This window comes from Sebastes umbrosus, chromosome 15 (genome assembly GCF_015220745.1).
Source record: "Sebastes umbrosus isolate fSebUmb1 chromosome 15, fSebUmb1.pri, whole genome shotgun sequence".
Lineage (NCBI taxonomy): Eukaryota > Metazoa > Chordata > Actinopteri > Perciformes > Sebastidae > Sebastes > Sebastes umbrosus.
Window position 1 is genome coordinate 11111723 of NC_051283.1, and position 27902 is coordinate 11139624.

General features: G+C 39.9%; 2 protein-coding genes across 5 annotated transcripts; one reads left to right on the forward strand and one right to left on the reverse strand.

Annotated features, from left to right (window-relative positions):
* Positions 1–159: 159 nt before the first annotated feature.
* Positions 160–18831, reverse strand: zgc:91944 (uncharacterized protein LOC436941 homolog). Of its 4 annotated transcripts, none has more exons than XM_037795310.1 (11): positions 18581–18831; positions 15693–15804; positions 14045–14471; positions 13653–13738; positions 12065–12175; positions 9496–9702; positions 8043–8199; positions 5226–5308; positions 4281–4376; positions 3914–4029; positions 160–2701 (listed from the first exon to the last, which is right to left on the reverse strand). In XM_037795310.1, exons 2-11 carry the CDS (start codon positions 15772–15774, stop codon positions 2555–2557), a joined length of 1512 nt encoding a protein of 503 aa, XP_037651238.1. In that variant the 5' UTR covers positions 15775–15804; positions 18581–18831; the 3' UTR covers positions 160–2554. The 4 variants fall into 4 exon arrangements, with proteins under 4 accessions (XP_037651238.1, XP_037651237.1, XP_037651240.1 ...); XM_037795309.1 differs by having other exon boundaries at positions 3914–4032; positions 18581–18829; XM_037795312.1 differs by lacking the exon at positions 9496–9702 and having other exon boundaries at positions 18581–18830.
* A 2743-nt stretch (positions 18832–21574) lies between these two features.
* rpl14 (ribosomal protein L14) lies at positions 21575–25723 on the forward strand. The gene is made up of 6 exons (XM_037795955.1): positions 21575–21664; positions 22287–22388; positions 22993–23087; positions 23952–24051; positions 25330–25383; positions 25627–25723. Exons 1-6 carry the CDS (start codon positions 21662–21664, stop codon positions 25684–25686), a joined length of 414 nt encoding a protein of 137 aa, XP_037651883.1. The 5' UTR covers positions 21575–21661; the 3' UTR covers positions 25687–25723.
* The last annotated feature ends 2179 nt before the right edge of the window (positions 25724–27902 follow it).

Below are 27902 nucleotides of genomic sequence, written 5' to 3' on the forward strand. Positions count from 1 at the left end.
GAATAATTCAGTCCTACTTTGCATGAGCTGACGGAGTGAGACACCAACTTGTTTCAGGAATTTGCTTGAATCCAGTTTCATCATCTTGACACCAGCTGCTCCTAATCCCAACACTTAAAATCACTGGAACAAAAAAAAAAAGTCCAGACATATCACAGCCATTGTTTACAATTTTATTATCGTTATTGTTTTTCTCAGATAAAAGCAGATAGAGAGGAGCATAATAATCAGAAACAGCGTGCAGCTTTGGGGTTCCTGTCCAAAGCCGGACGAGAGAACGGTCTGAGGTGAGTATACGTTAACAACACAGGGCAAACCCCATCGTCATAAATGCTACATAACACTGTCCGTATCATAAACAGTCACAATAAGTCACTTTTTTATGACAGTTCGCCTGTAACACATTCGTGACACAGAGATATTCTGAGGTAAGCTAGAGTTGGCTAGTGTTGTACTGAGCAAATAAACATCTACGTTCTGTATATATCTATAGAGTCGTATCTACTGTGTCATTTCCTGTTCCTGTGAGCGCAGCAGCTCATCTCTACCTTGGCATAGCTTTGGCATTAGGAGGTAACACGGTAGCGCCCCGTCGGGGGGGGCATTTGAGAACAAGCGTCTTTGTCCATTTCATGAACATTAAGGGAGTAACTCCCGAGGCCTTGGGCCAGTAAATATAGGGGACTAATGCAGAGTTTAAGTCAGCTATTCAAGTTTGACAACAGTTTCTATATAGTGCTAATGTAATTTAAAGGAAAGCACCCATAGACGTGTATATTCTCTTGAGTCAGTGGTTCCCAACCTTTTTCCCTTAAGGGACCCCTTTTCTATCATTGAGTAAACTGACGACCCCTCACTAAGTGACATATTTCATATTATATTCAATGCATAACAATAACAGAACTGATAAACTGTACAAGTAACACAAATAATGACGAAATAACTGCAGGAAGTTTGTGTGAAACGAGCGATTTGGATGAATCTTGAGCTGATTATTTCCTGTAAATACTGCATCAGAGATTTTTAGGAACTTTTAATACAATTCTGTCTTTTTTATATATGTTTAATAATCATACATACCTAATAGTTTTTAGTTTTTTTTGACAAATTCTATGTTTTATTGAGCTTTTCATTAGCTCTTTAGTTGTTTTAACGGTGTATTTTTCTAATGCAGGATGAGGCTGTTTAGCAGAGAGGGAAGGCTTATCTTATCCTGCCCTTATCCTGTTTACATCCTAAATAACTTTAAAAATAACTATTTAATTTAGTTTTCTTCACAGAAATGAATGAAATGCTGAGATAAAGGCCAACTGTATATTAAAATAAAAGTTTTCTTACACCACTTAAAAATAAAGAAGGCCTCGCGACTCTCTTGTGAAGCTTTTGGGCGACCACTCGTGGGGTCAGTACCCCCAGGTTTGGGAACCAGTGCTCTGAGTTATGTACATGTCTCGGCCCAAAACGCAGGTACAGTCTTTCAATTATAGTGAGATCCACTTTGAAGTGCAGCTTTGCAGTCATACAAACGTACAGGAGCTTAAGCTTTAGCTTATTCCAGTAGGAGATAAGGTGCCTGGAGCGTGTAGGCTGACGCGTTATTCTTGATCACATTTTTGTTTTAGCGTTCTTTCAAACGTAAAAAATAAAATAAAATCTGAGTAGACTTATGTATCTAGTCTAGCTTCACTGGCTGAGTTGAGGATTGAGACTTTGAAATGATGATTATACTATAAAAAAAATGAGCAAACAGCAGCATTCAGTATAACAAAGAAGACAAAGAGATTGCTAATGATATATTGTCCTAGGCTTGTTTTTGCTAATATAAAAAGGTATAAATAACACATCCTGTTTTGGTTAAACGCAGTTAAAGAAAATGAAGATGAAGAAAAGTAAAGCGCATGTTAAGACAATTCTTCACTGTCCTTTATCCACCATTTTTTTGGGATTACCTGAGATTCCAGTTGTCCCTCAGGGCTTTACGGATTTGATAGCAACAGCACTCGTTGATTGATCGACTGATTGAATCAATCGACTGATTGAGGTTACGAACCGGATGGGGTCAAAGACATTCAAGCAAGCAGAGGGCGTTCACATCGGCATAAACTAGATCCTTGATAGCATACTTTATCCCCACACCCAAACACACCTGACCTGCAGGCTCAGCACACTCGTGTCACCACAGTCCATCAAACAACCACTCTTTAAAAGAAGGCATGTAGCAACAAAAAAAAAAAAAAGGCGTAGCTTAAAATGGGCGAGGTATCCTTTACATAATTCTCCCTCTAAGGAATTTAGGCTTTTTAATACCATCTTGGAATGCACTATATATTGATATATATATACTGTATATTGCCGTTAATATAAGCAGGATTACTGTTGATAAATACAGTGACCTCCTTACTATCAGAGGCACCTCAGCGAGCTTCAGCACCCTTCTCCCTTTGATTTTTGGGTGCCATAGGCCCTACATGGGTGGAGGAGGAGGAGGAGGAGACACTTATTGTTTTCCTATTTCATCTTTCGTTAAAATTCAAATATGATCCACCAGGTTTGGTCACTCTTCGTCCACCGTCTCCCTTTTTGAATCCTCCTCCTTCTGATCCAGGACCTGAGGGCTGGGGCTCGGCAGGGCGGCGACCTCCGTAGTAGCCAGTGAGGAGGGATCTTGTTGGTCGATGATCCTGTGGGAAGAGGTCTCTTCCTGTGGAGGAGTAGGGACGTGTAAGCAAAAACATTTGGATTCACACTCGGTATCTACTTGATTAGATACACCAGGGGTCAGATGAATAACACACTTTGTAGATTCACAACTAAAAACTGTGTGTACGCACAAAGACAGAAATGTGCATACTAGGGCTGTCAATCGATTCAAATATTTAATCACAATTAATCGCATGATTGTCCATAGTTAATCACGATTAATCGCAAATTAAAGGCACATTTTTTTATCTGTTCAAAATGTACTTTAACGGGAGATTTGTCAAGTATTTAATACTCTCATCAACATGGGAGTAAACAGCTTGCTTTATGCAAATGTCAGTGTGCTGACTTGACTATGACTTGCCTCAAAACTGCATGTGATTATCATAAAGTGGGCATGTCTGTAAAGGGGAGACTCGTGGGTACCCATTGAACCCATTTTCATTCACATATCTGGAGGTCAGAGGTCAAGGGACCCCTTTGAAAATGGCCATGCCAGTTTTTCCTCGCCAAAATTTAGCGTACCATTGGAGTGTTATTTAGCCTCCTTCAACAAGCTAGTATCTAACTTTAAACCTTCTGTGTGAAAGTACTCATGACAAAAACGACAGCTCGAAAAAAATATATATTGACGTGCAAAATGAGTGCTCTTCACGCGGGGGTGAGAGGCAATCGGGCAGGTAGGGAGGTGAAATTGAATTACTGCCGAGACGGCGTAATGTTCGTGGCTGACTATCACCAGCAGATCTACTGAGCTTCCGGTGAGTGCACAACAACCGTGTGCTATTTGAGACGACACTACCCTGTCGAAATTCACACACTACACATGTAAGGACATAGTGTGACAAGTGTACTACATGGAAGTGTACTAACGGGTAAGTATCCGATTTGAGACACAGCTTAGGATTGCCACGTGTCAACAAATCAGGCTGTGATTAGGGATATATGATACACCACACAGATGTACTGGCAGGGATACATATAAACCGTTTCCATGGTTACCAGACGTACAGCACCTGCCGTTTTACTAGCGGAGCGCTTGTCTGCCTGTCTATTCACATGAAGAACGCAATCAGACCCCGCGGATCCAAGCGTGATGACGCTCCCCGTTTCAAAAGACCTTAACACGCAACATGTGTGCAGAAAACAACATGATGCCAATGAATTTTGCTTCTTCTAAAACAACTGGTTAAGTGGCACCAAGTTGACTTACCTGCTCTGAGAATCGATGATTCACCTGATCGGCGAACTCGTGCATCTCTCCCTCCTCTCCGTTTGAGTGGCAGCTTGGACTTGGCACCTCGATTCCATGGCTTTCCAAAATGGCAGCTTCTGGTTGTGTTAGACAGGGAAGCGGAGGTCAAAGATGGAAACATGGGAAATATAAATGTACAGGTACATCTAACTTTTTCTCCAACTTTTGGAGATTTTGTATTTTCCAGATAAACTCAAGAAAATCTTCTACTTCTAGATAAACCATTTAAAAGCCCATGAGGTGTTACATGTCATAAAGCTGAAAGCAAGGCTCTTTTTTTGGAGATACATGGACAGAGAAAACTTGCAATTTATCAGATCCTCACCGATATTCGCTCTTCTCTTCATCTCCTTTCGACGGTTGGCAAACCAGTTGTACACTTTCAACGCCGTCACACGCTCAAACTCAGACAGCTTACAGCCTGGGTGATGAAAAATACACAACATCTCAAAACACAGGATCTCCGTGGAGACACCATCCTCATCTATGAAAGTTACTTTTTACAGAGGCATCTTCTACATAATTTAGGATAACAGATTTAATTTTACATGAAAGAAATGACTAGTGCAGTTTTAAAAAGGTCAAATAAACCTTTTAAATACTTTAGTTGTGACATTTCCAGTAAATGTGACAGTTAACAGTAAATCTTGGCGGACTCCCTGAAGAGGACTCGCTCCCTATGTAGATATGAAGGGCTCATTCTAAGCTAACGAAAACACAACTATTCTTAGTCTCAGGTCATTATCCACTAATGAAAACATGAATAATATTATATTCCATTTCTGCTAATAAATCCCCCAAAATGTTACATATTAATGTGTTTCACACATGAAATGTGAAATGGGGTTGCTAAAAATCCACTTTCTAATAAAATAACATAAAAAAGAAAATGCAACTAATTATTCTCATTATCCATCATCACTGCACGGCTTTGTTCAGTCTGTTATTTCTTTATACCAGACCGTTGCTATGTATAACTGACTGCTGTTGTTATGGATGCACGCAGTTATGATAATAAGCGGGATAATGTACAGCTAGCAGGTCATTGTTGTGAAATAAACCCGATGCAAGACCGCCGCATCGTACTGTCGGGATGCTCCTTCCTTACTTTTTACCAGTCAATTTATTAAATGGATGAAATAATCTTTTCAGAACAAATTCAAATCAAGTATGCATATAGAATTTAAAAGAGAGACTTTATCTGAGCTATCTGGAGCAGCTGCTCGAGGACATTTCTTTGACTCGGTCACAATGCCTCGTATTGTAGTACCTGGTTTCTGAATGACAGAGTTGCAGGCGTTGGCGATCTCCTCTCGCTTGGCTTCATCTGGGTACTGGTTCTCCATGAAGAAACTGTTACAGAGACAAACAGCCACAGTATTGGAAACAGTTAAATCATATTGCATCACAGGCTACACATTTATTAGAAGATGGCACCAGTCTGAGCAGTGCTCGGTACGCCCTCATTTTACACCTCATCTACTTTTAGTCTTTGTATTGAACCACAGGAGAGAAAGGACAATATTCATACAGTGGAGGAGCTTCAGGAGACGTCCTCACTGTAAGGGGAATAGATTAATGGATGCATTAGGTGGATTAATTTCTGCGACTCAAGCATTGAATGCTTAAATCTCTTCCTACGTCTAGAAATATGACGATTCTCCTTTAAAAACATATTTATATATCCAGGTAAAGATCAAAGTAACCTTTTTTTCTCTCTTTCCTCTCTCATGTCTAGCTCCTTTATTTCCCTCCAAGACTGAAAAAGAATCATTAGCTCACATTACAAAACACGCAGGGATCAATTTCTTCCAGCGCTCTCTTCCTCTCACCCTCTGAGTTGCCCTATCCTGTCCACTCTGTCTCACACACACACACTCCACATCATCTTCACCTCTACTGTATCGTCCTTGGGTCTAAACTAGCTCATAGGGATCAGCACTGCAGTAGAATTGCGTAATCCGTGGGGCACTGCTGGTGAGTGTTGTCTGAGAGACTGACTGTGTGGTCTTATTACTGTGAGTGCCCAGACTGCATCCTATACTTACAGCAACCATGTAATAGAGAAATCAATTGCACGCAGCGGGTAGGACTATAGAGGAATGTCTACTCCTCTTTCTCTGCATCCTTCTGGGTTACTGACAGAGGACTGTCTGGGACAAATATGTTACAGAGAAGAAGAGACATAATATACCTAATGAACAAAACGGCATACTAATCTGAATAACAAGGAGGAAGTCACAACAGTGAGGCACGAAAAGGACATTTCACACTGGGAAGGTTATTAATAGGGATGTATTGTTGAAATTCCACGATTCTCAATACCGATTCGATACCAAAACAAAATTAAAACAATAAATCTCATGTACTGCAACATCCACTCCTTTACCACTGTTTGCATACTGGTTTTAAAAAAGTCCTCACTCCCTCCTCACTCCCTCTCTATTATCTATTTCACATTGCTTCAAACAACTGGATTTGTTCAAGTTCATTACATTTCAACACGTCATGATGACATTAGAATTAACCTTCGCCCAATGCTAATTTTTACCGAGTCTGAATGCACCATAATGTAAATCAAGGGCACCTCCCGTGTTGAAATCAGCAGGATGAGAGCTTGCTAACATTAAACCAGCTCTCATCTTGCCGATTTCAACATTGATATGTTGTTCGCAATGTAGCATTAACAGGGAAAAAAAAGGGTGCATCCCCTGGACGAGTCGATATTGAGTTTACTGCGTCCCAAACACATTTTCTATCATCCCCGGGACGTCATTAGTCTTGAACCCTGATGGTAGAAAGACAAGTACCATCACGTTTTCAGAATTTTGGCATTGACTTTGATACCAAAGTATCGTTTCTCATCCATCGTTATTAATATTGACTATTACCTCAAGCAATGCTGCATTCCTATCATATCATATCAACCGGTGCTGATGTGTTCAAACTCATCTGAAATCATCAGGCACATTAGAAGTTTTCTGCAGACCTTGGTTGCTCTTTATCAGCTTTTTGATCAGTTCAACGCAAAACACAAACTAATGCCTTTATACACCGGGGGCGTGGCGAATAAACAACACAAAATACTAAATACTCGCCTGCGAATATTATGCATCAAAACTATTCATACCGGCATCAATGCAAATTTCTGACAGTTGCGGCACTTTTTCAAATAGATTTGTGCAGGCAGAGGCCAAAACCAGGACCCTATTGACCCAGGGCAGCGCCTGGCAGTCTGTCTGAGGTGAATTGTTTTACGACCTAAACTACTGTAAGCTATGGAGTTTCCTTTTAGTGAAATGCACCAAGTGAATTTGTGTCTGGTAAATAGCTACGCAGTGTTTATATCTAGGGCTTTTAATGTGAAAGGTAATAACCGAAAGAGTGGATCTGGTCAAGGTCAAGGTTGAAAGGAGTAATAAAGTTTGCAATGCTGGTTCGGACTATGGAGCCTCCGTGCTGTTGTACATTATAGTGTACGTTTTTAATATGTCCGTTTTGCGTGATTGGTTGATGAGTTTATAAGCGGTACATTTGCTTTTTACAGCAAACAAGACATTGAAATGTAAATAAAGAATCTGTTCATTTTAGAGCTGAAACAGTTATCTGGATCAACAGAAATTAACCATTTTGATAATCGATTGTTTTCATAATCAATTAATTATTCATGTTTGGCATTTCTCAAACAAAAATGTCAAACATTCACTAGTTCAAACTACTAAATTATGAGGATTTGATGCTTTTCTTCATCATGAAAATTTGTGATATTTCACTTTTTATTTTTTGACATTATATAGACCAAAAGATAATTTGATGAATTAAGAAAATAAGAGTCAGATTAAGCGAAAAGGGTAATAATAGTTACTTCCAGCCCTAGTTCAGTTTAAATACAGTAACATCTGCTTTGGTTGATGTTTTTTCGTTCGAATTTTCTCCTTTACAGTTGACGATATACTAAAGAAGAAATCTCCACTTTGTACCATTTTAAGCATAAATGCAGCACATACAGCACTTGTCTCCTTTTATATAATAAGTCCCACAGAGAGCCGAAGTCATGACTCTATACGTAGCACTAGGACTTGCTCACCTCTCCATGATTGATTGGCACTCCTTCCTCCAGGTGAACCTGCTTCCTCTACGCAGCCTCAGAGGCCCACCCACCATCCCCGCTCTGTCACCAGCCATGATCCCTGTCCTCCAATCAGGCTCCTCCTTCACCAGAGACCGCATCGATAAGGTGGCACCTGAAGAGAGACGAGGGCACATGCAACAATTTCACTGTTGAGACTTTACGTAAACAAAGACAGTGATTGTGTTTAGACTCCAGCTGCCTGTCGCACCAGCTGAACAAAAGCTGAATCATAAGTCAGTGAAGGCAACATTAAACTGCTGCATGATAACTAGTTAATTTAATTCAAAACGCACCACTTTGTTCACTTCTGTTCAAAACATTAAGTGATGTTTCATCCAGTGCATCATTGTGGGACAGAAAGACACTAACTACTGACATCATAAACAAACCGTTGTAGTCTGTCACAGGAAATGTGCTCCTGGTATAAATATTAGGGCTGTCAAAGTTAACGCGATAATAACGCGTTAATGCAAATTTGTTTTAACGAGACTAATTTCTTTAACGCATTAACGCAACTTGCGATTTTTGATTGAAGCGGGCTCAGTTTTAAAGCTAGAGTGATATATATGAAATATAGAAAACCTATGGGATCCACTGGTACCATGCCCTACTAGCATGTCGCAAAGGAGGCTAAATAACGCTCCAAACTTCTAAAGCTAAATTTTGGTTAGCTAAACTGGCATTACCATTTTCAAAGGGGTCCCTTGACCTCTGACCTCAAGATATGTGAATGAAAATGGGTTCTATGGGTACCCACGAGTCTCCCCTTTACAGACATGCCCACTTTATGATAATCACATGCAGTTTTGGTCAAGTCATAATCAAGTCAGCACACTGACACACTGACAGCTGTTGCTGCCTGTTGGGCTGCAGTTTGCCATGTTATGATTTGAGCATATTTGTTGTGCTAAATGCAGTACCTCTGAGGGTTTCTGGACAATATCTGTCATTGTTTTGTGTTGTTAATTGATTTCCAATAATATATACATACATTTGTATAAAGCAGCATATTTGCCCACTCCCATGTTGATAAGAGTATTAAATACTTGACAAACCTCCCTTTAATGTACATTTTGAACAGATTATTTGCGATTCATTTGCGATTAAATATTCATTTAAAAATATAATATTAGATTGACAGCCCTAGTTTATACGCATTTAACGTCTCCTGACAGCCCGCAATCAGATGCAAACACATCTTATACCTAATATTACTGATTATATTCTCGAGCCTCTTCATTTTTATCATTCAGGGTTCAATCCTCTAGTTTATCTCTGCCATTTGAGAATGTTGAAATGCATCCCAGGCTGACAACGAAGCTACGGGGTGAATGGCATGCAGGTCAGCTGATAGGCAGACGTCTCTTGTGGCAAGCCGCTGAGGCCGGGGCAGCGAGGGCGCGGTTACCTGGCTGGGCCTGGGCGGCTGCGGCAGCGTACCACGGCAGCAAGTGCATCAGCAGCTCTCTCTGCCTGCTCCATACTGGGTTGGGGTTGAGGTTGGTGTTGGGGTTGGGGAGGCTGCCGCTTGCCCCTGCTACCGTCCCGTCTCTGTCCCCTCCCCTGGCCCTGGGCATGGGACTCACGCTGTGCTGGCTTTCACTCCACCTCAGCCCTTCAGTCGGGACAAAACCAACGGTCAGGCAGGCCACAGCCGTGGATTAGTTCATGGACACCAATTTAGGCTAATGTAACTGGAAATTGAGAGTTATTTGGGCTAACTGACACACTCCTGTAGACCTGCCTGGCAGTTTTTTAATCATATTAAATTCAACAAATTCCTGCTTTATTCGCCAATTAGAAGTCAATTTGACTAACAACACTGCTTCTTTTACAATTCAAGATGAGCAGGTCAATAGGAGCCTATATCAGAAGCAAAGCATTGTGGCCACTGAGGAAATTAGTTATTGTTAGTATCACTGTTAATAACCAGCTTGTTAGCCATGTAGGAATGAAAACCAGCACCAGAGTACCTCCAGCATCAGGGCTGAGAACTACAGAGGAGCTAAGGCAAAGCTTGGGTGGGTTGGGGGGAAAATATAAAGGATCAAGATGAAGGGAGACAGCAGGGTCAGCAGATGATCCATCGGCGGCTTTATTTATTTCATAGAACTGATCATGTTTTCTGACATAATTCACTGTGAATGCATGCTGTCTGACACAAACCAATAAAAGCATCTTTAGCAGTTACTTATTTGGTTTGTTGTAGCTGTTTAACCCTCTGAGAACCCGCGATCCCAACCAACTTTACTGTCTCTCAGAGGCTGTAGCACGTTCAGTAGGAATCCATTGGCACCAACCATGTCATACTAGCTTGTCGGGAAGGAGGCTAAATAACGCTACGAAGTTAGGCTAAATTTTGGCGAGGAAAAACTGGCATGGCCATTTTCAAAGGGGTCCCTTGACCTCCGACCTCAAGATATGTGAATGAAAATGGGTTCTATGGGTACCCACGAGTCTTCCCCTTTACAGACATGCCCACTTTATGATAATCACATGCAGATGGGGACAAAAAACATGCAGTTTTTGAATGCAATATAAATGTGTTATTTTCGCCTATTCTAAAATTGGTGTATTTGAATATTTCTGCATCCTGGGGGTCCCTAAACAGTCCTGGAATTACATAAATTTGGTATCACAGTAAAGTTCAGACTCTTGTGGATCCAATTTTATTCATGGGTGATGATGTTAGACTCCATAGTAGACATTTCATATACTAAGACCATTTTTTTTAAACTTGACCTCACTGTATAAAATGCCTCACAGCCTCATGAAACTTTACAACCACAAACTAGAGACCTAGGGCATTCAGAGGATGGAACTTTCCTAGCTAGATTGACAATAAGGGGGTTTCTGAGCAGTTTCCACAACAGAAGTGTTCGCCATCTCATCGACAAAATGCCAATCTTGCGAGAAACCTCTAAATATCAAACGTTTTTGACACTAAATCACAGCATGGCTTTTTCTACGGTGTTCTTCAAGGTCTTGGTGTCTTAATGTGGTATTCTGGAGGGATTATTGGTTATTTTTATCAATTCTCAAGTGGTAAAAAATTGTTAAATTGAGCAGTAAATCTGTGTAACAAATGGTATCAACCCCAAAATTGCTGAAACTTATAAGAAATAATAGAGCGTGGGAATGGCCATCATATACTTCCATTATAATGTTCTAAGCTCCTTAATCAATTCATGTTTATTTCTGATTTATGACTAGAACAACTTGAAACACAGTGCTGAGCTGCATCTCAAATTAGTCTTCAGGTTCCCAGCTTTCAGATGATGTACACCACTTCTACGTGACATCTGCTGCTGACCTGCTATCTCCCCCTAAAGACGCCCTGTACCCCCCTAAAAAAGACAAAAAACGGGTCTATTGTGGATCTCAGAGGGTTGAAACCATTTTTTATCTATATCCCTGTATCCGAGGACATGGAGAGGTCAACACCTACCCAAGCTGTTACTCTAGCCTGTACAGACAAACCGCATTCACCCACTAAAGTTTCATTTCCAAACCAGATGCCTTAATATTATTGATTAGCATCTCTTGTGACAGGACTACCTTTATCATTTGTCTTTCCCCTGAAATTATAGATTTGTCTCGTGTCCTTCCTTGACCTCGCGGCCCTCGAGGACCAGGATGGAGTTAGCGTGAGGAATTAGAGGTGTGTGGGTTTACCATGCAGGAGGATGAAGGAGGACAGATGGAGGGGGAAGGATAGCAAGCAGTGGTTCACATTCACATAAAATAAATCCCTTTTTCAAGCCCTCCTTCCTACATTATCTAATCTATCATCATTAACCCGACATTCAACCTTGAGGCGCTGATCTGCACTTTCACATCATCAGTCTTCCTGTACCTAACATCCATCATCCTCGTAATGATCTATAATCCCACTCCTCTGCTCTGTAATAGTCATATTCAACACTGTACCTGAAACAAAGTGCTTGTAAGTCCTGTCTGACCCCTGCAACCCTCACCTGGGTTATTTCTCTCCAGCAGGTACCAGCGGTAGAAAGCTCTGCGTTTGGAGTCGCTCATCTCCAGGCCTTGCTGCAGCAACCACTGGGAGATGTAACTCTGGCTGATGCCTGCGTGCAGGAGGTAAGGCATGTTATCTTAACACATTAAACACATTGATTTATTTCATGGTGCACCAATAGCATCTGTGCCGTTGAGATCGGCGGTGAGCCAAGTGTGAAACACTGCCGTTAAGCTAATGAAGCCATCCCAATATCAATGCCTTAATTAAGAACACTTGGAGCATTACTTTGTGAACATACTGCTACTTGTGAAGTTCCAGTATTTATTGCTTAGAGGTGGAGCCTTGGCTGTGGATGCTACAAGCTCTTCTCTACCTAATAATAGGACCATTGACCTATAGAGTTGGTGCAGGGATGACGTATTTTTGTAGGCCAACCCGGAAGTTAGACTCCCCCTGGTGCCCTCGACAAAAAGCCAATGGGATTGTTCCATTTGGTTTTGGATTATTGCAGAAAATAAGTTCTGTGGCAAACAAACGTTTATGATATTTACATGTTTTGTTCATCAAGATAATCTCCACAAATGAACACCACTTTTATGATTTTTGAAGTGTGAATGCAGAAGTAGTGTTAGGCTATAAACAAACTACACCACGGCAGCATGAACGCAAGTATACAAAACAAGGCTGTAATGGTGTGTTCACACAAACTTTGAAATGAGCTTTTTGCACAGCGCAATTACATACAAAGTCAATGCAAAGAGGCGAATAGATGGAAATCATTCGTGGGAGTTGAAATATTTCAACTTGAGCGAGAAATTCGCGTGACGCTGTGTCACGAAAGCCTATCAGCATTGAGATTTTCCTCCTGTCGTCACTGACTTCCTGACATTGTTGAATCAGAAATGGAGGAAAAGAATACTATAGCCGTCTGTGGGCACCCAGAGCTACGATAGTCCATCATATTTGTTCAAAGACCGGACGAAACAGTGTGTATAAATGTATGTGTATAAATCCGTCTACGGTATAAACAACAACGTCGCTGCCGTGTGTATGCCCAGATGACTTTATCTTGATGTGTTGATGACGCAGCTGCACAGCCTGGCACTGATCAATCCAAACTCCATTCAGAAAACAAGCATTTTTAAAGTTGTTTGCTTGTCGTCTTGCGGACAGAGCTGACAAAGCATGAATTCAGACTTTTTACAAATCTGCATTAATATGTAGTTATTTCGGCATCCTTTTGATCCGTTTATTGCAACTACAGTAAATCACAGCACAATCTGTTCATACCGCAGCAGCGACGTGTGGCTTGCTAGATACAGTCAGTGCGCCCTTGGTGCACTAAAAACAAGAGTGAATGCTTTGGCACACTGGAGTAAGAGCCTGAAAACAGTTCCCATTTTGTACTTATTGAATCAAAAATCAATCTTAATCGTGACATCAAGAGTCACATTCAAATCAGTCATGAGATTGTCAAAGATCCCCACCCCTTCATTTCAGGGCTATTTATAGATTCCCACTAGTGATATTTGACATATAGCTGTTTAATGGGCTTTAATAACTTCACAGATAAAGCACAGTACCTGTAACTTGGCCTACGATTGCCTGAGAGATCCTGCGATTGTTGAGGAAAGTTTTGATCTCTTCTTTCACCAGGTTGCTGTCTCTCCTGTAAAAGCAACAAAAAAGCCATCATGGCGTTAGAACTATTACACGGTGGTTAAAACGCCAGCCTTTGCTCTGACTAACCTTATTCACTGATGCTTCTCTTTTTTCAGCCATCCCTGAACACCCGACCTGAATTAACTCCACTAAAATTATGGAGAATAAGCCTGCGCCTCAGGGGACGGTAGCTGTCATTATCTGAGTGTTATAATGGTCTCTCTTTGTCTCTACCATTCTTTTGGTCTTGCTTCCCAACTCGTCCTCACCCAGCTGTCTGATAACACTAAGCTCCACCGTCCTCCCTGCTCACCTCATGTACTCCTCCACCTTCTCCTCCAGGTCCCACTCCTCGTCTCCCATCATGTCGTAGCTGAATGACCGCTGGACCGCCACGCTGGGAGGGTAGAGGGGTGGAGGCGACGCCTCGTAGCTATTGCTGGGTGACAGCGCGGCGCCATCCAGGCCGGAGGTCTGCGTGGTAGCAGAGGCTAGGGAGAGCGAGGAGGAGGAGGACGAAGAGGAGGACGGGGCTGGAGCGGCCGTGGTGGGGGCGTTGTTGGACGGGGCGGGTTGAGAGTCACAGTGTGACGGGCGGTGGTCCGGGTCGAGCCTCTCCAGGGACTCCAAGGCATGGATGATCTGAGGTTTGGTCATGCCGGATAGACGCAGGCGCTGCAGGAGGTCGATCTGTTCGATGGTGTAGCGTGGCTCCACCTCACAGCACTCCATTCTGGCATCTGCACACATAATGTGGGGGTTTTATCAATGTGAATTTGAGACTGGCATTTTGGAGGAAATACAACGCCAACTTTGTAAGAGAATATGAACCAACTATGGCCCTATTAATACACCAAAGATCTGCATGCTTAGGTTGATTTCTCACCAGATAAACAGCACCCCAAGACTTCACAAAGTGTTACCATGACTGTACTGCTATATTTATCTCTAGCTTTGATAGATCTTAAATTTAGTTGCAAACTTGTTCAGAACCTGCAGACAAACTGATAAGAGATGAAAGGATTATTAATAGATGAAAACCCCATAGCTAAATTCAAACACTACACTTCCTTTGTTGGGCTTCATTTATCTTGAATACAACACTTTTAAATGCAAATCTGATTAAATGTGCTTAGTTATGCTAAAACCAAAGAACTTTGAGTAAATACAAGACTTGGTTTGTAAAACTGAAATAGACTGCATTCTCCTCTGGAGAACCCTTGGGTCATTCAAAATTTTGGCACCCTTTCAAACACTTGGCACAGACACTTGGGCCTAACCTTGCTACATTTGTCCAGGGTGGAATTAAAGTAAGATCACCCTGGCATACATAACCTAACATCAGGTCCACTCAGCCTAGTCATATCTATCCATCCATCCATCCTACACCTGCCTGTCATGCGCAGGGTTGTAGGAAGCTTTGCCTTTGTATTCTCCAGTAATTGTGCAGACTACAGTGTGAAGTTCGCATTGAACTCCTTTAGAAAATCTACCAATTAAACATGACCTTGCATACTTGAAGAAGATAGAAATCTGGGACAACATAACTTTATACGTTTTACCAATCTGATGAACCCACTCTTCAACTCGGCATAGATTTTATAGAGTTTGCACACAATACATCCAAAAACACACAGTGTTAAGCTCCAACAAGCAGAGACAAACAACCTTTAAAAAAGTTGATGTTGTTAAATGAGATGTATACCGAATTCACCAGAAAGACTGGAAGATTTCAATGATGTGTCAAGTCTAATACTGTCACACGTGTAACTTATGTTTGTTGATAAGCAGGACAAAGTTGACTTGCCAGATGCAAAGAGTTTGGTTTCACATTTTGAGTGTTTACAGGACAAGACTTGCACCTATCAGACCACACTGTTATTCTGGGTTATTTCTGTGCAAAACTACAGCTGTCTTTCGCTTGAAAAGTAAGTTAAACCTCGTCCCTGAGGTTGTCTTACCTGCTGGAGGGGGTGACACAGACAGGCGCCCCGGGAGTGGTCCAGTGCGAGGGGTCGCAGCGGGGACACACCACTGTCTCATGGCTCCGAGGAGTTCAGCTCGGCTGGACCTCTGCAGAGTCAGACAGGAGACTTGCTGCAGTGTGTTCAGGTTAGACTGTCCCTATTAGCATGTTGGCAAAACCTACAAAGAGCAGATGACTCGCTAGCAAGGCTATCTTGGCTAAGCTAATACCGTCAACTCTGGTTGGTTCCCCTGAGCACCAGCCTCCCTCCGATAGCTGCTGCTGTCAAGTTAGCTAGTGGGAGTCACACACAGAGCGGAAGTAATGCAATGTAACCATCACAATAAAAGCATGTGCTGCATCACTTACTAAGGTGACCAGATCACAACAAAACCAAATGTGGGACAAAGAGTATGTTTGTGTGGGACACGTTACCAAAGCTGAGAGGTAGTCTACAATGTTGATATAATATCTATCTAACTTAAAGGTCCCATATTGTGCTCATTTTCAGGTTCAAATTTGTATTTTGTGTTTCTACTAGAACATGTTTACATGCTGTAATGTTAAAAAAACAACTTTATTTTCCTCATACTGTCAGCCTGAATATGCCTGTATTTACCCTCTGTCTGAAATGCTCCGTTTTAGCGCATTTTGACGGAATTGCAACAGAATTGCGTTGCTAGGCAACAGCTTGGGTCCATGTGTACTTCCTGTCAGCTGATGACATTCACATGCACTGCAACCAGGAAATAAACTGGGACACATTTAGAATGTTTACGTTTAAATCTGTGTAAAGGGTCTAAATATTGTATATTTGTGACATCACAAATGGACAGAAATCCTGACAGCTTGTTTCAAATGCAGAGTTTCTGAATACGGGCTTTGTGTATTTCTCCGTATATTGAGCGTTTTGATACTTTCACATTATTTATAAACCTCACTTTTTACAATATGGGACCTTTAAATAATAAACATTTCTATTCTGCCCCTCATCTTGTAACATCTCTATGCTTTGCCTGAATGCATCCATACATCGGCACATCGCCTTTTGAGCCGCACGTTTCTTGTGAGACTCACATGAACTGTGTCGCTTCATTTTGTATTCCCCCTGTGTGAAATTTTAAAAAATAACCGGCAAATTTCATTAACAAACTCGGAGAATCGTCTTCCACCGGCTTATAAATACTTATAAGTAGTTTAACAGTCTTTGTTGTAGCTGCTCTTCCTTTTCTTTGTGGTAGTTTCCATCATATTTCTCCTAAATCTGCATAGCTTGTGACTTTGTGGTGACTCGCAGTTTTCTCTGTTGGGCGTAGCATAGCAAAGAAAGTGAAATGTTAAACTGCACTTGACCCACGTGTGCGCAGTTTGACAGCAAACACAGCCCAGTGGTGACAGCCTTCCCTGCTTTCTTCACAGCCATTGGATAAAAGCCAGATAAAAAAAAAGCGTCTGTCCAGCAGTGGTTTGACTTTTGAAAACTAGAGCCAATGAAAATGTGGGACATCGTCTCAATATGTAGGATGTGGGAAAAGAGATAAAAATGCTGTGCAGTCCCTTGTAAAGTGGGACATCTGGTCACCCTAATTGATACAAACTGCCGTTTTGAAAGTTGTATGGTTTCTCTAGCTAATAATAATAATAATAATAATAATAATAATAATAATAATACTATAATACTATAATAATCATGCATAGTAGTAACCCAGAGGTGATCAATAATGAACTTTCTGGCCATGAGCCTCTATGGAGATCGGTACAGCATAAGGATATATTATGTTATTGTTGTTACTTACAATTCTATCTCAGTTTTTGTTTAGTTTTTGTTGTTCTGTTGTTTTGTGTGTATTAGGGTGACCAGGTGTCCCACTTTACAAGGGACTGCACAGCAGTTTTATCTCTTGTCCCACACATTGAGACGATGTCCCACATTTTGCTTAACTGCTGGGCAGCTTAATCTACAATAATATATCAATGTATTATTACTATTAGTAACCTAAACTGTCAAATAAATGTAGTGGAGTACAATATTTGCCTCTGAGATGTAATGGAGGAGAACAACAAATTAGCATATAATAAAAAATACTCAAGTACAAATACCTCAAAATTGTACTTTAGTACAGTACTTGAGTAAATGTACTTGGTTACATTCCATCACCGACAGTAAGCTTTACTGTATATAACACTCTTGTTGCTAAATAATAATAACGTGCTGCTAAAGACATGTAAATCCAGAGGACAGACGGTAATTTTGTAATGGGGTATGTATGAATAATTGTGATGTGTTTTGTTTTTGTCTGATGGGTCTTACTTGTCTGTCTGTCTATAGTAACAGTATGTCTATTGGATGTGTACTTCTTCTCAAACTGAGCTGCCTATGGTGGATGCAAAATGAATTTCAGTGCAAACTGACAATAAAGTTGTATCGCACAAATAACTTATTGTTCCAGCTCTGATGCAAGCCTTGCAAAGCTTAGCAAGAGCTACATGTACATGGGACACATTTAACCATAATGTCAATGTAATTGCATCACAGCATGCTTACTGATTACATTAGTTTCACTTCTGTAGCTCTGAAAATTGACAAATTGCGCTTTTATTTTGAAGGACAGCAGAAACACTACTCTTGAGTCTAGCTAGCTTGACGCTAGAGTCTGTTTAGTCTTGGCTAACAACTTATCTAAAACTTACACTTTGAAGTTACATCGACAGTATTTAAGATATGTGGCTATGTATGACATATGTACGGTTAAACGTGGCTATGTGTTAGGTCGCCTGGCTGGGACACAGCTAAGTTGCTAACGAGTTAGCACGCTAGCTAAGCTAAGTGAGCTAACAGCTAGCAGTTAGCAGAGGTCCCACCGCGGAGCTCCGCTCTCTTACCTCCCGTTGCTGTGGAGACAGCCGGCTGGACGCAGAGGGAGGACGGGTAAACTGAAGAGAAAGTGTCGGTCCGGTCCACCCAAACCCCCACTAGAGAAAGTAACTCCTCTCTGTCCTCGGAGTAGATTACCGAGCAGAGGGTGAAGTGTGCAGGGTCATATTGTCTTTCAGCTCTGATGCAGTGGGGAAATAGTGTATGCAAATGTGGGGAGTCTGTCTCAATTTATGACCCCTAGACAGACACTACTGTCAAGCTGGGAAGAGTTATAATTATGACTTCCGGTTATACTGTACCTACTATAAATACCATTTAGATAGATTTATAAACACCACAATGTGCCAACATGAAAGTAAAGGTTAGGCCCACATTTTAGCAAAATTAGTAGGAAATTAAAAATACCAACCATGCTCATATACAGTATAATAGTTTATGAAGCATTAAGCGACACACTATTGTTTAAGTAGTTGATCCTTTTATTTTGGTAATTTAAAGAAAAATATTAAACTAAATCTGCGTGTTTGACGCACATGAGGGGTGTAAGTAACAAAAAAATACCATTATATTATTTTATTGATATTTATAATAATAATTTATTGTTGTTGTTGTTATTATTATTATTATTATTATATTGATAAAAATGGAGGTGAGCTAAATTTATAAACACCCCCAATGTGCCAGAATGAAAGTAAATGTTATAGGCCCCACATTTTAGCAAAATTATTAGAAAATTTAAATACCAACCATGCTTATGTACAGTATAATAGTTTATGAAGCATTTTAAGTAGTTTATCCTTTTATTTTGGTCAGTTAAAGAAAAATATGACACTAAATCTGCTTGACTCACGCAGCACCCGACACATTAGTGCGTTTGTCTGCAGATATAAACTGCCTTTCTATGAGGGGTGGAAGTATCTTGAGGTCAGAGGTCAAGGCAACCCTTTTGAAAATCGCCATGTCAGTTTCTCTTGGCCAAAATTTAGTGTAAGTTTGGAGCGTCATTTAGCTTCCTTCGCGATATGCCAGTATGACATGGTTGGTACCAATAGATTCCTTAGGTTTTGCCAGGATCTTTAATCTAGCCTTAAAACTGAGCCCGCTACAACCAAAAATTTGCAAGTTGTATTAAGAAATTAGTGGCGTTAAAACAAATTTGCCTACATGTTTTTATCACATTAACTTTGACAGCCCTAATCTATATCTATATCTATCTATCAAGCCTATATAAATAAAAAAGCCTACTTTGTGTTATTTATATTATCCCTTCTAGTAGTATGTAGTGTGAATCTGTAGGATATGTGATCATGATGCTGCCCATTTGACCTCCTCCACCACTGATGACGGTGAGGATGACCTACAGGGGTGATGATGGAGGGACCATAGATATAAAACTGTATTGTATCTATAGGAGGGACTCTGAGTGTCACAAATAGAACTAAAATTTCAAAAAGGTTGATTAGGACCGTGGCCACTAGATGTCACTGTGGGCCTACAATGTGAGAATCAGAATGAGATTTATTTGCCAGGAAGTTTCAGCTGGATCAATACTAACATTTATCATCCTGACAAATTCCCATTTCATTGCTGAGAAATGTGAAGGCAGGAGATATTATAGTACCTTAAAAACTGGAGAACACACAGCTTAACGTTGCCAAGCAGAAGGTACAATTAAGGTGTAGCAGTACTTGCAATAAATTGCATTAAATAAATTGTCGGTGTTATATTAAGTACATGGAGTAAATATAAGAGTTGCCTAACCCCTACCGCAGAATGGCATGTTGATTGGATTTGGCTGATTGTCACATGAGAAGTTGGGTGTTGCCTGATGCAACTCCCTGCTCCTCTAAGATGCCTACCATTGATCATCATAGTATTATTTTTGGTGTTTTATTTGAAGACAAAAAAACTGGACCTAATGATTCATGTTTTACTAATTTTAGCCAAATTCTTTATGGATAAGGCAAAATTCTTGACCATCACCCATCCATGTGTTACTATAATGAAATTATGAAATCTATATTAAGTCCCTGAAGTTAATGAAATCCAAATATGCCAAAGATCTCTTTATATTACTTGAAAGTTATCTGATACTATAACTCTGTCTATAACTATGTCTCCTCTGTCTGAGTTGAACACGTGCAATGTAAATGTGCAATAACACGATGGTCACTTTTGTGTCACTTTTGCAATGTAAATACTATAAATCTACTGTTACGAATATGTGCAATAACATGCTGATCACTCTGTGCAATAATTATATGATGCTGTGCAATAATTATATAATTATCTGACGGACACTTTGTGCAATAATCTGGCAAAACTGTCATCTCATCAATATACATATTGTATTTTTATATTTTATATTGTATTATATTCAAGAGTTTTAAGATTCAAGAGTTTTATTTGCAATTTGCACCTAAGTACATTGGAATTCTGAGCAGTTTACACCGAGTCAAATTTAAGAAAGGAAAAAAAGGTAGAAAAGGCACAAGGTAATTACAGTACAAAATAAGTATCACATTCAACTCAACACAATAAATAAATAAATTGTTAAAATATAAAGCGCCCTCAGTGTAGTCAATAAATAAACTAAACTACCCTCTACATAGTAACGATACCCCCAGAATACAAATATACAGTATATATTATATATGCTCCATGACCATGTTAAAAGAACATCTAACTCTCAAAAATGGGTTATATATATGTATATATTTATTTATTTTTTATATCTATATTGCACTATCTCTTTTTTTATTGTATTATCCTTTTTAGCCCCTATGGGATTGTCACATTCTAATTTCGTTATACTACACAATGACAATAAAGGGCTTGAATCTTCTGAATCTATTTATGTCATGTTTTTTTATTATTTATTCTGTTTACTTTTTTTGTAAATGTTTTATGTCTAATGTGATATCTGCTCAGTTTATTTATTTGTAAATTAATTTTCTGAATTAAAAAAAAAAAAAACGATGCCTAATAAAACCAGAAGTCAGACTGCGCATGCGCACTGTATAAGCGGAAGCTGTATGTGCGCCGACCGGAAGCTGTGACGTCCTTTCTGCTCCCGGACTGCCATCATGGTGAGTTCGCCATGAGAGTTGTAGCTTTTCTATGTCGAATATCTTCTTATATATCTCATTGTTCTGGGAGAACTAAAGTCATATGTATAGTTAACACTCTCTTACACATATTTATGAAGTTTTTGATATAGACACGTGGGTTTATTTTACGTTTTAACGCTCTGTCGGTAACATGTCGGCCACTCTTCACACTACAACGTGGTCCTCTAGGCTGAGCAGGCCGAGAGCTGCTCGGTTAACTGAACACATTTCACCTGTTTTGTCCTCTTAACAATGACTTAAATCATTTCCATTCATCTATTTTAATACATTTAAATACGTAGTCTTGAATCTGTTAAATATAGTCACGTTTTATGGACTGCGCACAGAAACATGAGCTAGTTAGCATTAGCTAGTCGGATGTTTCTGCACAGGGCAATGCAGGTCTGGTGTGATTTAAGTCGAGTTAGTCAGTTCATCCGCCTCCAATCTAACCACACGAGTTGTCCCAGAAAAAGACAGCATTTGGTGTTTGTCTGCAGTTATTTGTAGTAGGTTAAAGCTGCACTGTACTCATCTGTCCACGATCATCAGGGCAGCCAGCCTCCTTTTCTGATGTGAATCTCTCTGGTGTGTTTCTCAGGTGTTCAAACGCTTCGTCGAGATCGGCCGTGTTGCCTACGTCTCTTTCGGACCCCATAACGGCAAGCTGGTGGCCATCGTAGATGTCATCGACCAAAACAGGGTGAGCATCATGTGTAGCACAGTGGATTGATTCAAGATTCAAGAGTTTAATTTGCCATTTGCACCTATAAGTACATTGAGCAGTTTACACCTTTTTAAGAAAAGAAAAAAGGTAGAAAAGGCACAAGGTAATTACAGTACAAAATAAGTAGCACATTCAACTCAACAAAATAAATAAATAAAATATAAAACGCCCTCAGTGAAGTCAATAAATAAACTAAACTACCCTCTGCATAGGAACGATACCCCCACAATACAAATATACAGTATATATGCTCCATGACCATGTTAAAAGAACTTGTAGCTCTCAAAATTATTTAAATAAATAATTAATATATTTCAGACAATTAAACAGTGGAAGGCAGCATATTGCACAGCATTACCGTCCATTCAGTTCAGGTGTACTGTGTGTCAATAATGGTATGCAGGTGAGGTGTGGGGTATTTGTGTCCCTCTTTAATGTCCTTTGCCACCAGTCCTATTGTAGCTGGGAAGAAGCTGTTGTGAAAGCAGAGGTGCTCTGTGAGTGGAGATTGATCAGTGTTTGGCCTCATTTTCTACGTGTTGATATTGAATGTTTCTTGTGTTTCCCTGTGCTTTTTCAGGCTCTTGTTGATGGTCCCTGCACAGGTGTGAAGAGGCAATCCATGCCCTTCAAGTGCATGCAGCTCACAGACTACGTCATCAAAGTACCCCACAGGTGAGTGGGAACACCTGTTAGATCCTTGATACTAAAAATTCCTGTGCAAGATTTGATGGTATAGTCCAAATGACTATATACTTAAGAATGTATGTTTTACAGCTTATTTTTTTCACTAATATTTAGTGCTTTTGTAAGGTGGAATAAACGCACGTCTTTTAACCCTCATGTGCCCAAAGACTATATTTAGTATGATAATGGAAAAATGCCACAACATTTGTTCTGATGGTCAAAAGTCTTAAACATTTGGTACGCACATACTTTGGGCAAGTATCTAACAGTACAACTTCAACATTTTTAGTCAAAGCCAATTTATTAAATGTTTTTACACTGCATATGTGTGCATATCTTTGATATTCAACTTGCTATGAGTTCATAGATAGCAAATACTTGATTGTGCTCTTTGTAGTTTCTGAGATACACATTTTTTTTTTTTTAACATTCTGTATTTGAGCAGAAACTACTGTTTTTTTCCTAAAATATATTTGCAAAAACAGTAGTCCCATGTGCCCAAATACTAGATATATTATGGCGGATTCTGTAAATTTCTTCACATTTGTGCTTAGGCAAGCCCAGAGAAAATTAAATTAAATTAAAAGTTTAAATTGCAGGCTCAAATGGGTTAAAGATCTGTTGGGACAACCACACATTGTGTACACACCTAGTTCTAACAGGCTACATACATGAGATGCTATTTTTAAAACATCTTTTGTAAAAATTTTCATTAAGGACAACCCAGCTTACAAAAATTAAAGAAGCGAGTACAGCATTCCACAATTTCTCATTGTAATTAAGGACAGATTTGTGTCCACTCTCTTAATGACGCCTCCAGTATCAGTACTGACTGTATGTAATGGTTCACAGCGCCCGCCAGAAGTTTGTGAGGAGAGCTTGGGAGAAGGCCGAAGTCAACGAGAAGTGGTCACAAAGCAGCTGGGCCAAGAAGATCGAGGCGAGGCAGAAGGTAAAGGCTGTGTTTCACTCTCCGGTTATTATCAACAGATTGGCTATTAAAAGGTTTCATATTAGAGCTGCAGCGATTAGTTGGAAAAAAAGTCAAAATTATCTGATTGCAGCTTCTTAAATGTGAATATTAGAATTAGATTGTTTGTTTTTAGCCATACAGGGTTTTACTCTTATGTTTTTATTTTTGTGGTGACTGCAGTTGAACTGTATTGGTTTGTAAACTGTAGGTAAAAATTGTATTTACATACATTAGAATTTGAGTTCCTATACACTGGAAAGGTTCATTTTTACACCCAATCAATGACTGTTATAGCCTAGGTAGTCGTGGTGACAGTGTTGCTAATATGTAGGTGAAGATGTGGTCTCCTATCTCACCTTGGTAATCTGAGCACGTTCTGATGGTGTGCCGGTTGGGACACTACAAAAACCTGACTAGTGCAGTGATGGTTTGGACCTGATGGTTTAATTTCACTGCAAACCAGCACACAATACGGCACATGCTGCTCATGCATCAAAACAAAGTGCAGTGTGTACCAACTGGTCAATTTTATATTTCAAACACATTTTAATTCAGTACTAAGTGTAAAATCTGCGTCTAGTTGGTATACTAGTGTTTGATGGCAGCGGCGTTTGCATTCTCATGTGACATTTATATTCCTCACACGTTTCCAGACAATTGTGACTGACTGATCTGTTTGACTCCAACAATTCGGTGTCATACGATACTTTATTTACCATAAAGCAGATGTTTGGTGTGTGAGGCTGATCGATCACTGTCAGCTACTGAGCTGAGCCTGACGATCCTCCTGATAGCATCTAGTCTTTTGTGTGATTAAATTTAGGTATAAGATGACGGTATAAACTTACTAAACACATGACCCGTCCTGTGTGAAATACTGCTTCTGCCTTTGTTTCCTGAAGGTTAAGGTTTTATTTCAGTTTCTGTTGATGTTTGAAGAGGCAGTAATGCCCTCCTCCCCACATACACTATAATAGACAGTTGCCTTGTTTATTCCTGCTAGGTTTTCCATATCTGATATTAATCTGAAATGGATAAATTCAGTGTCACTTGCGCTACTCTTTTTTTTAAAGTGGTTTGCCCACTTTGGAGGTTGTGTACTAATGCTGCCTGATGGAGCACAGCCGCTGTTCACACCACCATGAATGTCCATCCTTCCTAAAACTTAATTCTGGTGTGCTAAGGTGATACTTGTGAGAAAAGTAAACCTCTCAGGTTGTATCTCTGACCTTTTTTTCTTCTTGATTATCTTTGCAGAGGGCCAAAATGTCCGACTTTGACCGCTACAAGGTGATGAAGGCCAAGAGAATGGTAAGTAGAACTGGGACACAGATCACAGCTTTTAGGCAGGTTTCATTTATGCAAAACAACAAACTTAATCCTGGATGCTCAGTTCATTAATGATTATTAATTTTAAAAAGCTGCAGCTTGATTTAACACCCAATGCCGCTCCAGTTTAAAGGCTCCGTTAGTCTTAAGTGTAACATGTAGTGATCCTACAGCAGTCACTTGAGTATTTTTTAATTAATGCACTTATTGTTTTTGTGTCTGCAGAGGAACAAGATCATCAAGCATGAGGTGAAGAAGCTCCAGAAGGAGGAAGCAAAGAAGTGAACAATGCTCACAAAATAAATCTCCTGTTCAAATTCTTCATCTTTGTCTTCTCTCCTGTTCTTTGCACACTTGACAAAACATTGTATTGGCTCAGTTAGATGTTTCCAATTATAAATAATTAAACCTAACGGACTAGTAAATATCAACTCCCATAGTGTTAAATTTCATGGAAAAATCGGTACGTGAAGGGTGGCGGGGAATATACTCGACCTGAGGATTTCTTCAGCTTGACAGGGAGTGGTATTTTGTGGCACACATCTTTTATTAGTCAGGTAACACTATAGTAGAAGTCTTTTCAGGCCCAATGAAATGATCTTGACCGGTTTAGCTGCACTTGCTGTGCCTTTTAGTACTTTGTATTGTAATTGATAATCTGACGTTAGTTGTATTTCATCAGAGGGGGCGTAGCGCTTCAGCCGGATCTCTGGTTGTCTGTTCAAACATGTTTTTATTGAATAGCTTGCGTCACATACAGATAACAGTGATTTCATTTGTGCAGTTTCATGAAGCCAAACAATGTGTTCAGAAAGCATCCACTTGACATCGAGTCACTAAACTTAAAAACACAGGAACTGTGATAAATCAGTCAAAATCAGAAATACCTTATTATTCCCTGGGGGGGGAATTGTGGCATTACAGTTGCTCATATATATATACATCAAGAAATGTAAGAAAATAGAAATAAAGGAGTAATTAACATGTAACCCTTCAGGGTGATACAAGACCCCTTTGTGTCGGGGGTTATTTCACAACAATGACCGGCTAGCTGTACATTATCCTGCCTAATAATTTGACACAAAAATTGTCTGCCAGGGTCCGACATCAGAACTGCTTCCATAGCAACGGTCTGTTATACAAAGTAACAGTCTTTTATACATAGCAACGGTCTTCTATAAAGAAATAACAGACAGTAGAACGCCGTGATTGACCAATCAGAATTGAGTATTCAACAAAGCCGTGTAATGAATTATGATATGTTATTGTAGATTAAGCTACCAGTAGTTATATTATTTAAAATCCACCACACCATAACCAGCTGCAATACCAGCGTGATTTATACAGTAATGCATAAATAATTAAAATCCAATAATATAATATATATTATTCTGACATGGGCCATTCTGCATAATAATAAGTACTTTACTTTTGATACTTTTAAGTATATTTTGATTCTAATGCTTTTGAATGCAGGACTTTTACTTGTAACAGAGTACTTCTACACTGTGGTATTACTACTTTTACTGAAGTTAAGGTTCTGAGTACTTCTTCCACAATTGCATATAAAGCAAAAAGTTTAACAAAATAATATAATTCTATTGTTTGTTTTGTAAGAACCCTTTTGTCAAACATCCACTAGATGGCAGTCTCAGCTAATAGTAGTTATTCACCCCTTTGTCTGTATTTATACTTTAAGATAATAAAAGTAACACCTTTTACTGATGCATGTAGGTTGATTTGAGTTCCCTGAATGCAAAGCAGAGTCCTCTATAGATCAAATACATATAGGTGAGCTGTGTGCTGCCAGGGTGTGGTGATGAAAGGAAATTAATATTTATCTAATTTACCTGGAGTCACTTTAACAGACACAACGCTGCTGCTCGCCATCAATGGCTTTGACTTGTAACAGATGATCATTAAAAAGATCTTTTTATAGAGCAGCCTGCAGCCCAGTCCTGTCTGTCTGAGCTGAACCAGCATGATAGGAGATCCTGTCACCAGCCAAAACAGGCTCTACTTCAAATCCCAGTGAGCAGCTTGTAAATATTACATAACAACACACTTGAACATTGCCCAGCTGGTTCAGTGCAGAGAAACAGCACAGTTAATGCCAACACACCAACACCACCACCACCAGCACCACTCACCAGGCGGTGGATTGCTCCCTGGCAGCCCGAGAAATGTGGCAGAGGATGGGGGGAGTGGTGGAGGAAGTATACAAACTGATAATGACCCATTGTTCTTTTTGTATCCTGAGCAATAAAATAAATTATCTTTCACCCTCACACATCATTAAATGCCTCAAAATCCAACCATGACCACGTGGTGAGGTCAGGTAAAGACAAGATGAAGCACATTATCTGGGTTATTATCATGAGGCCTGATAAACACGCGTTCCTCTCTATCAGCGTCGTTCTGACGTCAGAGATGAATGGTACGGATGCAGCAGTGATGATGGAGCTGTCAATCACTGGTAAACACACCGGAAGACAGGCCAG